Here is an 11,406-nt window from a genome sequence, read left to right as displayed (position 1 = left end):
TATGTCCTTCCAAAGCCATAGGGTGGGTTTGCAGTTTCACACAGATATTACCCCGTTTGTTTGCAACTCTTTCTTAATAAGTCATTGTAAGTTGGTTAAATTATCTGGAACGATACTTGGATTGATGTGTATCAATGTATCGCTATTTATTGAGTTTTGCTGCTGTCATCTACCTGAATGCCTGAGTGTCAATTGTATGGCTGTTTTGAATCAATAAGTAAACCTTTACATCAAGGGAACAAAGAATTCGTATTGGTGTTGATATATTCATTCCAGATTATTATTTTTTTCTTTCAGTTTCAAATCATGTTGAAGTTCTACTTTATTTAGATATTTGACTAGGTAGGGTCAAAAATTTCTTCTGATAAGTTCATGTGTAAGACACTGAAAGGAAGAGGATTGGAGAAAATTTAGAGTAGGTTTTTTTTTCTCACATTAATACTCTTGTTATATGGTTAAAGAGTTCCTTCTGCGTTGCTCATTTATTCTATTTATAGTTGAACCAAACAATAAAAAGATAAACAATAGCTACATTATTTTTCTTTGTCATCACCTTCTTCTTTCTCTTTCCTTGGACAAAATATATAGTAGAAGAAAGATACTGACAAGTATAAATACATGTTAAGAGAGTTATATGAAAGAAGGGGATAAAAAGTTATTATTCCAGGTACACATACAGGTAGAAATATCGTTACAGTCAATGAAAAGACTTAGCATTATTAGCACCCTCGCATCCCTCACAAAATAAAAATCTCTCCTCAAAAGATAACCAAATTATTCATTTATTCCTGCCTAGAAGAAGGCAAAAGTCCTATGTTCCAACACAAATGTAACATTCCAAAGTTCACTCAACTTGGATTAAACTAATGTTAGAATTGTCCAAATTAAAACCAGACCACCAACAAAAATCTTGTTTGCAGATGTAGTAAACTTGTATGAATTGTTTGAATCATCTTTAGTGGCTGGTCCCGGTGCCGGTGCCGGTGCCTGTGTCGGAGCTCCGGCTTCCACAGTGATGACAAGCTTTTGGTTATGGTCGGAGCAATGTGTTGGAATACCACAAATGTACCATTTTTTACCAGGAGATGTCAAAGTGATTGCATCATTACCAGAAGTTAAAGCTTCACTTGGTGCAGTAGCTATGCAGTCTTTGAAAGCTGTTTGGTTTACTTTTAACACGTTATGATGCCCTTTGGTATACTTAAAAACTGCATCAAAGAAACATAAAAACATAGGAATTAGTTCAAGTAACAGGCACTCTTTAACTAGTGAAACGTAGCTTCCTTTTAAGTGTTACAATTTGTAAGTAATAACTCTTCTTATTGGCTAATTCAGAAAAGGAAAGAAAAGAAGAAAAGAAGTGGATATTACATTCTGCCTATCGACTAATGATGAGAAATAGGACAGAGAAACTGCCTCTCTACCTTTAAGGTAGGGTAAAGCCTGCATATACTCCACTCTCCCCAGACCCCAATTATAAAATTATATTGGGTATGTTATTGTTGTTTACTACTGATAAGAAATAGGACAGAGATTTTACACAAAAGTCAATAAAGGAGAGATTACTTTCCACACTCTACAATAAGTTCTTGATATTCTATTACTCTCTCAGGATAAAAAAGAAGAGTGTTCACTTAGCTTTTTCTTTTTGGGTAAAAAAGAGTGTTCATTTATTAAATTAATAAAGAATTAATCTTATTTTTTTATATTTGCCCCTATTAAGTGATACGTGCTCAATCCTCAATACCTATTTAATTAGGAGCAATTTAGTCAAATTACCTATTTTATCTAGAAATTAGTATTTTCTTAAAGGGTGTGCAAATGGTAAGTGAACACTATTTTTGATCCGGAGAAAGTACTACATATCCAGTTCCTATTATTTGTCATTTAAGATTCTTGCACACTCTAATAACCTTAATCATAAGAGTTCTTGTCTAAACTGTCATTTGTCTCTTTTTATAAGCGCCTTATATAATGACAGTAAATGATTTCTTCTTTCTCTAAAACGGTCATGCATCTAAAAATGATTCAATTTGCTGAAACAACTAATATCCAAATTACAAATAGTAGGATAGAATCCACTTTCGTATTGAAAATAAAATTTTAATTCTTCAAATCACTAATATTTAGTTTATTTATAGTGATACATAATATAAGACTAATAGAATGTTCATACACCACCGAGAGTTAAATGGGAAGAATATGATTCCTTCACCCTTAAACAAAGGTTTTGATTTCAAACTTCGAAAATGAAAGAAAATTCTAATAGGGAGCATTTCTCTTTTTAATTTATCTTGCACAGCACTAATTCAGGTTAATTGAGCAAGTGAATTCTGAATAACAAATGATTATAGAAAAAAGCTACTACTACAATGGTCATATCATACGTACCTAAGGTGTCTCCAACCTTAAAAGTTTTGTCCTTGGCCCAAGCTTGATAATCTACATCAATGGTCCATCCCTTATCACCTCCAACCCAATACTTCATTGGTGGTGCCGGAGCTGCAGGTGCTGGTGCCGGAGCTCCGTCCTCGACGTTGATGACAAGCTTTTGGTTATGGTCAGAGCAATGTGTAGGAAAACCACAAATGTACCATTTTTTACCAGGGCTAGCCAATGTAATCACATCATGGCCTGTAGTAAGTCCTTCACTTGGTGGAGGGACTTTGCAGTCCTTGAAAGCTGTTTGGTTCACTTTGAACACATTATGACTCCCTTGGGGATACTTAAAAACTGCAATTAGAGAAAAAAAAAAAGATGGAAAATAGTTTAGATAATAGTCACCATTTAATTGGTTGTATCTTGTTTAATTTTTAAAGTTATATACTACTCCCTCCTGTTCAAAGTAAGTGTCCACTTAGCCTTTTTATTTTGGTTCAAAATTAGGGTTCACTTACATGATCAAAAAGGAATTAACTTTATTTTTTCAGATGTACCCTTATTTACTCAAGACAATAAATATCAAGAGTCTTATTAATTAAGGGTAGTTTAGTCAAAATATCTATTCTTTTCTAGGAGTTATTATTTTCTTAAGGGGTGTGATAAAAGCTTATTAGACACTTATTTTGAACCGGAGAGAGTACCTTCGATCCATTTCAAATGTTTAAGGTTGCCACACATTTATTATTTAGGTCCGATTTGGTCATAGATTTTGAAGTTGAAACTTGAAACTTGAAAATTGAAGTTGTGATTTTAGAACTTCAAGTTGTGTTTAAACATGCATTTTAATTGAATTTTTTTTGAAGTTTTGTGAATGAAAGTCCCAAAAACTGGTCTGGACGAGTTTTTGGAACTTAATTTTTTTAACGAAAATCTTATCCTAAACCTATGTCTAAACAGATATCTAAAGATAAGTTTTCAAAAAGCATCCAAAATTTATGACCAAACGCTAGGTTAAATTGGGTTGAATGAATTCAGTCCAGCCTCACCACCAAACAAGCAGATTGTGTTGGACTGATCTCACGTACCAAAGATGGTAATAAATCGAGAAAGTGAAAAGATTTCATGTCTGATCCTATGCCTAAGAAGGTTTGATAGTTGCAATAATATGGTGCAGCTAATTAAATAGTTGAAATTCTCAAGGACACATATTTTTTCTTTCCAGTCCCACCTTTTCAACTAGGGGTGTCAAATTTGGCCCAAAAGGTGATTGCCCGTCTAACCAGCCCAAAATTTTATAGGTTGAGCTCAAGATAATTTTACATTGGGCTGATTTTAGCCCAACCCAATATAAACCATTTTGAAGTGATCTCCAACTTAGCTCAATACTATCCCAATTCTAGCCGGTTTTTAAGATTTACTTAAATTTTATTGCTTGAGTTTACTCTTTTTTTTATTATTTTTTTTTATGTATACACTTTTCTTGTATCATGTATCTTATAAGTTTGTAGTGTGTTTGATATGAAGGGAAATATTTTTCATGAAAAAAGTTTTGCTCGAAAATATTTACCACGGAAAATGTTTTCCTCAAAAATATTTTCGAAAAATCCGCAAAAATATTTTTCGCGAAAAATGTATTTCTAGAAAATATTTCCACGAAAATGTTTTTCTAGAAAATAGACCCTTCAAAAAAATTGGATCAAGTTGGGCGGGTCATGACCCAACCCATTTTTAGCCCATTTCAGCCCAAGTAACTTTCGGGTCAATGTTAGCCCAACACATTTATCACCTCAGCCCATTTTAATTGGGCCAATTTTAGCCCAACCCGCCCATTTGACACCCCTATTTTCAACATTTGATGAACTAAAACTGAAAAGGTAAGTGACATATTAGATAATCGAGTTGTTATATCATATCATGAGCTTAACTTATGTGTGCTGATGCAGATTGTGTCAGTCACTTATTACAAGTAAATATCTTGATAAGTGTAGTGTAATTGGTAAATTAGTAAAGAAATAAAGTGTATATAACTTAAATCAATTATCATACCTAAGGTGTCTCCAATCTTGAAAGTTTTATCCTTGGCCCAATCTTGATAATCAACGGGCAATTCGCAGAATTGCCCTTCTTTTGGGGTGGTCTCTAAATTTTGCCCCTCATATTTGCGGTCTTTAAATTTTGCCCCTCATATTTGTGGTCTTTAAGTTTTGCCCTTAGCTTGGATACCCGAGGTTTTGGGTTCGAACCCCCGCTCAAGCATAAAATAAAGAAATAATTTCGCAAGGCGGGGGCGGAGGGAGTGTCCGCCCCTCCGCATAACTTCCTTAAGAAAAACTAAAGTTATTCCGGAGGGGCATAACTTTTTCCTCAAGACATAGTTTAGTTATGCCTTATGGAGCAAAACTTTTCCTTAAGGAACTATGCCTTATGGGGCAGACTTTTAATTAAGGCATAACCAAAAGTATGCCTTAACTAAAAGTGTGCCTTGAAAAGTTTTAAAAAAAAAAATGTCTCAAGGCAAAGTCTGCCCTCCGCATAACTTCCAAGGAAAAACTAAAGTTATGCGGAGGGGGCATAACTTTTCCTCAAGGCATAATTTAGTTTTGCCTTTATGGGGCAAAACTTTTCCTTAAGGAATTATGCCTTATGGGGCGTACTTTTAATTAAGGTATAACCAAAAGTATGCCTTAACTAAAAGTGTGCCTTGAAAAGTTTTTTTTTAAAAAAAAAAATGTCTCAAGGCAAAGTCTCGCCCTCCTCAAGATAACTTCCTTAAGGAAAAACTAAAGTTATGCGGAGGGGCATAACTTTTCTCAAGGAATAATTTAGTTTTGCCTTATTGGGCAAAACTTTTCCTTAAGGAATTATGCCTTATAGCAGACTTTTAATTAAGGTATAACCAAAAGTATGCCTTAACTAAAAGTGTGCCTTGAAAAGTTAAAAAAAAAAAAAAAAGTCTCAAGGCAAAGTCTGCCCTCCGGATAACTTCCTTAAGGAAAACTAAAGTTATGCTTAGGGGGCATAACTTTTCCTCAAGGCATAATTTAGTTTTGCCTTATGGGGCAAAATTTTTCCTTAAGGAACTATGCCTTATGGGGCATACTTTTAATTAAGGCATAACCAAAAAGTATGCCTTTAACTAAAAGTGTGCGCTTGAAAAGTTTAAAAAAAAAAAAAAAAAATGTCTCAAGGCAAAGTCCGCCTCCGATAACTTTGGTTTTTCCTTAAGGATTGTATCTGGATCCGGCATACACTCTCCCCCGAAATACTGTCTTGCGAAATTATTTTTTTATTTTATGCCCGAGCGGGGTTCGAACCCGAAACCTCGTATCCAAGCGAAGGGCAAAACTTAAAGAACACAAATATGAAAAAAGAAAATTTAAAGACCACCCCAAAAGAAGGGCAATCCGTGCAAAAAAATGATAATCAACATCACGGGTCCAGCCTTTCTCACCCCCAACCCAATGCTCAGTTGCCATTGTGATTGTAGGCAAAAATCCTGCAAGCCCAATCATAAAACAGAAAATAATCTTGGAAGCCATGGAAAAATTGTCCTAGGAGCTTTTTTAAAAGAAAACTTTTAGAATGCCTTGCAGTAAGAAAAATTGGTGTGGCCATTTATAGCTTATACTTAACAACAAAATTCATAGAGGATGACGAAGTGGTTCCGTTGAATTCTAAGTACGTGAACCCCAATGAGTAAACTAAGGGATATATTCCATTGATATTCTCGTAAAGTAACTAAGTATTGTAAGTAGACATTTTTTTTGGTCCATACCGTTTGTCTTTTGAGACATTTTTTTTGGTCCATACCATTTGTCTTTTGCAACTTTTGTGTGCTTCTTCATGAAGACGTTTAACAGCCTTAATAATACTGATTAGATTATTTATCTCTCTTAAATGTCCCACTTTTAGTTAACACTCAGTTTAACTGTAATGATAGTAAATTTAAAAGAAAGAAAAAAAGAATAAATTCATCTTGGTGTTTACAAGAAACCTTTCCCACAATCAAATTTAAAGCAAAAATAGGTAACAAATATGCACTAAGATAATAATTTACTTATATTTGATGTTTACATCTAACTAATGAATATTTAATATGTTTGAACATACATAATTATCACTTAAACATAGATTATCAACCTTTGAACTAATGTATCCACCTTAAAATGTGGAGCATAGGCTTGCCATTACATACTAATTTCTTCAGCGAGTCAGGCTTGCCATTACTGTTTTTTTTGTTTTTGTTTTTTCACTTGTATACATCTAGACACTACACAGAACTTATTTACTACTGTTATACAGGTAAAATTTGATACTGATTTGTTGTTATGTGTTTTATCTTTAACCCCAAAAGACATAATAGAATACACCTAAGTAAATGACGGTTTGGAAGAAATTTGACATTTGGTTTGGCAACTAAGAGTTTTTCTTCTAGTAAAGATTTAAACAGGTGCACTATAAAAGTAAACACAAGGAATGCAAAAAGAGTGAGCATAAACGAACTAACATTTCTCTGATTTCTTCTCCAGAATACATCAATCCGCTTGCTAGTATTGTAGTAATAAGGAAATCCCAAAACCATCAATAAAAAGGAAAGCTCGAAAAAAATCAGCAAATGGCCCAGAGGGCAGACTAATCTACACAACAATATTTCATCACCAGCACAAATTATTAAAATCAACAGAAATTTCTCATTCAAGTTCAAAGAACACCACCATGCATAGTTGATTCAAGAATCCTCCTCTGGCTTGTTCAACTTCACTTGGCGCTGGCAAGCTGAGTGCGGATGGCCTTGGCTGCAGACACCATGTTTTGCAAGGCTGGTTTAACCTCGATGTACTTGCGAGTCTTGAGACCACAGTCGGGGTTCACCCACAAGACGTTGGTGTCGAGAACTGCAAGCATCTTGTTAACTCTATCAACTATCTCCTCGGTGGATGGTATTCTTGGAGAGTGGATGTCATAGACACCAGGGCCAATGCCAGCTCCATACTTCACTCCCTCCCTGAAAACTGAGAGGAGCTTCTCATCGGAACGTGAGTTCTCAATAGTGATGACATCAGCATCCATGTCGATGATGGAGTGGATAATGTCATTGAAGTTGGAGTAGCACATGTGGGTGTGGATCTGCAAAGCCACCAAAAATAAGCTCGTTAACAAGCAGGTATCAGTTAAAAGAAGTTCAAAAAGTTAAAACAATAAGATGAGAAAGGGACCTGTGTAGTGTCCTGGATGCCGACGTTGGTGATTCTGAAGGAGTGGACAGCCCATTCCAAGTAGAACGCGTGTTCAGACTTCCTCAGAGGCAAACCCTCTCTCAAAGCAGCTTCATCAATTTGGATCACGGTGATGCCTGCCTTCTCCAAATCCTCCACTTCATCCTTAATGGCCAAAGCAATCTGGTAGCAGGTCTCAAACCTAGAAAAAGTGATGATGGCGGTTAACAAATTTCGAGGTGGCAAATGGGCGGGTTTGGGTTAAATTTGGGCAGTCAATAATCAGGTCATGACCCAACCCGCCCAACAATAACCCTTGGTTGTTAAATTAACATTGAGTTCATTACACATGATTGGAGAATATTTTGATACTCAAATTAGGAGGACGGTATAAAAGTTACCTTGGCTGGTCATTTCTGACAAAAGACCAGTTGAGAATGGTGACGGGGCCGGTAAGCATACCCTTCATTGGCCTCTTGGTCATGCTTTGAGCTGTTGAGGACCAGAAGACGGTCATTGGGTTAGGGCGGCTCACATCACCATAGATGATTGGTGGCTTCACACATCGAGATCCATAAGATTGAACCCATCCATTAGCAGTGAAAGCAAAACCAGAGAGCTGCTCTCCGAAGTACTCAACCATATCGTTCCTCTGCATACATCAAGCATTCAAGCTTAACAATCCACAACAGACGCATGCAAGTGTGTATAATATAAGTAGGTAATTGCCATACCTCAGGCTCTCCGTGAACCAAGACATCAATGTCAAGTTCTTCCTGGAGATCGACAACCTTCTTGATCTCCTCCTTCATGGTTTTAACATACTCCTCTTCAGAGATCCTGGAAATAAATGAATTATGAGAAGAGATGTTCAACAACATCAACACTAACAAGCAGAAAACAAGTATTATAACACGGACTTCTTGGCCTTGTATTCACGACGAACTCTTCTAAGCTCCACTGTCTGAGGGAAGGATCCAATGGTGGTTGTAGGCAGAATTGGTAGGTTAAGTTTCTTTTGTTGGGCATCAAGTCTAGCACTGACATTTGTAGCACGGCGGTGGTCAGATCCTTGAAGAGCAGCAGACTGAGATATCACAAGAGTAAAAGGTAGTAAGTAAAATATAATACAAAGTCATTAATTAGAAAGAGAAGACGGTCCTTCAGTTCAGCACTTACAGCCTTTTGAACAGCTTCATTTGTCACTCTTGGGGAGGACTTCCTGGAAGCTTGAGCAGCAGCATTAGCAGATAAAAATGCCTGAAAGTACAACAAACACATTTAGCCGTGATATGCAAAAACTTTGTCAAACATTTTCCAAAGTCATCCTTTGAAGACCTTTAGTTAAAAACGAAATGAACTATACCTCATCCTTGGCACCAGCCAATGCCTTGGCCAAAGCATTCACTTCAACAACTTTTTGGGCAGCAAATGCCAACCATGATTTGATTTCATCATCTAGTTTTGTCTCGTTGATCAGATCAACAGCAGTGTGGAGTAGGGAGCAAGATGTAGAAACAACAAGCTTGTCTGCATAATTCAACAAGACAAGGAATCATCTTCTGCAATAAAATCACCAATGGATCACTACCAACTATCAAGTGATGAGGTGGCAAATACATTACCTTTTCCTACAACGCCCTCAAGAGATTGCAGGAGCACAAGAGATGCAGCAAGATCATTTGCCCAGATGTTTCTCCCATCAACCACTCCTGCAAACAAGTACTTGCCCGAAGGGAAGCCACCCTTGATTAAATCGAGGGTTTTACTTCCACGGACCAAGTCAAAGCCAAAGGCGGTAACTCCCTTCAAAGCAGTGAGGGTTTTGAATGCCTCAGCAGGAACATCGGCAAAGTAGGTCTCAACGAGAACATTAAGGCCAGATAGAGATGACTCCAGCTCAGCATAGGCCTTAGTGAATGCTTCCAATTTGTGAGCCTCTAGATCCAACACAAGTGTGGGCTCATCAAACTGAATCCAAGAAGCACCAGCTGCCTTCAACTCAGCAATAACTTCCCTATATTGACAATTTTAAGTTAGAGTCTGTCCATTCAGATAAAGCGGACTGAGGGGAAAAAATACTCACTTGTAAATTGGAAGGATTTTGTCCAGAAGTGACAAAAGGGGGAAAGATTTCTCAACACCCTTAGCAGGTTTGGATAGCAACAAGTATGAAACTGGACCAACAAGTACTGGAACAGTATCTACTCCAAGCTGCACGAGCAAGAAGATAAGATCAACAATCAATTATCTAATCTTCTAATTCCATGCGTAAGAACAATAAGATTTAACAAGACAATGTAATTGGTGTAACTAAATAGCAATGAGAGACAGAACCCACCCCTGCACCAACATAAAATGAAAATTAGATACTCTTTCCGTCCCAATTTACGTGGAACTTTTCGTTCCTGAGAGTCAATTTGACTATTCTTTGAAGCTAAATTAGATTAGATCAACTCAATCTTTTAAAATTAAGATTAAGATATTCAAAAACTACACGAAAAGTGCCTTAAAATGCAATTCTTTTAGTGTCAATATGACGAAAAAAATACACTTTAAAATGTTGGTCAAACCCACCCCTGCACCAACATAAAATGAAGATTAGATACTCTTTCCGTCCCAATTTATGTGGCACTTTTCGTTCCCGAGAGTCAATTTGACTATTCTTTGAAGCTAAATTAGATTAGATCAACTCAATATTTTAAAATTAAGATTGGGATATTCAAAAACTACACGAAAAGTGCCTTAAAATACAATTCTTTTAATATCAATATGATGGAAAAAAAATACATTTTAAAATGTTGGTCAAACTTTATATAGTTTGCTTCTTGAAAAACAGAAAGTGCCACATAAATTGGGACGGGGAGTAAAATATTTTGATTTCATGTCACTCTAAACCACAAATCACAATTTGTATCTACCATCTTAGTAAATTACATGAATGATCACATACATTATATTTCCTTCCAATAGTTCACATATCAAACGTGCATTGTGAAATGAAAAGAATACATAAGCAAGAATAACATACCGCCTTGGCCTCTTTGTACTCATTTACTGCCTTGTGGGAAGCATACGAAAAGTTAACATCAGGTCCCAACTCAGGGACAATGAAGTGGCTGGATCAAACAAAGAATTACAATAAATCAGTAAGCAAACAAGATAATCACACCAGTAAAAAGGAAAGTATAAATAAATGATGTGCCACTTACTAGTTGGTATCGAACCACTTGGTCATTTCCATAGCAGGGACAGAGGCATTTCCTCTGGCCATGGAGAAGAAAGTACCAAACTCAATCTCACCACCGGTCCAGTTGTACCTAGATGGGACGGCCCCAAGCATTGCGGTTGTGTCGAGCACCTGATCATAGTAAGAAAATGTGTTGCTGGGGATGTACTTAATGCCAGCATCAGACATCTGTTTCCAGATGGATGACCTGAGGTCTGCAGACACCTTTTTCAAGTCCTCGGCGCTGCTCTTTCCATCCCAGAAAGACTCGAGAGCGAATTTCAGCTCTCTCTTTGGGCCCATACGGGGATATCCAACAATGTGAGATGCCATTTTTCTGGTTCACCAAAAACACTCAATCAGAAATGAAATTCATTTATTATAAACAAAACTCATCCTTGAATAGAACACAATACATATAAAGGATTCATATAGCCAGGGGCGGATCTAAGGGGGGTGCAAGCCGGAAAATTACACTTTATATACAAAGAGCAAAGCTATTTTATGTATATATAATAGATGTTGAATCCCATTAGTGCTCCGCCCACTACATATGGCTAACGCAATCAGTTTGAGTTT

The 11,406-nt window shown here is 36.6% G+C and overlaps 2 protein-coding genes across 2 annotated transcripts; both read right to left on the bottom strand.

Moving 5' to 3' along the window:
* Positions 1-95: 95 nt before the first annotated feature.
* Positions 96-6,172, bottom strand: LOC132049376 (blue copper protein-like). Its single transcript, XM_059440140.1, has 4 exons — positions 5,816-6,172; positions 4,429-4,503; positions 2,392-2,664; positions 96-1,208 (listed from the first exon to the last, which is right to left on the bottom strand). The coding sequence occupies exons 1-4, from the start codon at positions 5,919-5,921 to the stop codon at positions 859-861; spliced, it is 804 nt and encodes a 267-aa protein (XP_059296123.1). The 5' UTR covers positions 5,922-6,172; the 3' UTR covers positions 96-858.
* Positions 6,173-6,870: 698 nt separating this feature from the next.
* LOC132049374 (5-methyltetrahydropteroyltriglutamate--homocysteine methyltransferase-like) lies at positions 6,871-11,164 on the bottom strand. Its single transcript, XM_059440137.1, has 11 exons — positions 10,811-11,164; positions 10,630-10,717; positions 9,685-9,812; positions 9,224-9,615; positions 8,965-9,128; positions 8,778-8,858; positions 8,519-8,685; positions 8,333-8,438; positions 8,000-8,250; positions 7,599-7,800; positions 6,871-7,509 (listed from the first exon to the last, which is right to left on the bottom strand). The coding sequence occupies exons 1-11, from the start codon at positions 11,158-11,160 to the stop codon at positions 7,141-7,143; spliced, it is 2,298 nt and encodes a 765-aa protein (XP_059296120.1). The 5' UTR covers positions 11,161-11,164; the 3' UTR covers positions 6,871-7,140.
* Positions 11,165-11,406: the final 242 nt, after the last annotated feature.

The sequence above is a fragment of the Lycium ferocissimum genome, chromosome 3, assembly GCF_029784015.1.
Source record: "Lycium ferocissimum isolate CSIRO_LF1 chromosome 3, AGI_CSIRO_Lferr_CH_V1, whole genome shotgun sequence".
In the NCBI taxonomy this organism is placed as follows: Eukaryota; Viridiplantae; Streptophyta; class Magnoliopsida; order Solanales; family Solanaceae; genus Lycium; species Lycium ferocissimum.
Note: the sequence above shows the minus strand (reverse complement) of the source record. Positions and strands in the feature narration are given on the sequence as shown.

Coding starts and splice junctions, on each gene's coding strand:
- LOC132049376 (XM_059440140.1), bottom strand. CDS start 5,921: ATGGCTTCCAAGATTATTTTCTGTTTTATGATTGGGCTTGCAGGATTT. Junction 4,504..5,815: donor GGGTGAGAAAGGCTGGACCC/GTGATGTTGATT, acceptor CCCCAAAAGAAG/GGCAATTCTGCGAATTGCCC. Junction 1,209..2,391: donor TAAGGTTGGAGACACCTTAG/GTACGTATGATA, acceptor TCTTTGATGCAG/TTTTTAAGTATACCAAAGGG.
- LOC132049374 (XM_059440137.1), bottom strand. CDS start 11,160: ATGGCATCTCACATTGTTGGATATCCCCGTATGGGCCCAAAGAGAGAG. Junction 9,129..9,223: donor TGAGGGCGTTGTAGGAAAAG/GTAATGTATTTG, acceptor TGAATTATGCAG/ACAAGCTTGTTGTTTCTACA. Junction 8,439..8,518: donor CGTGAATACAAGGCCAAGAA/GTCCGTGTTATA, acceptor ATTTATTTCCAG/GATCTCTGAAGAGGAGTATG.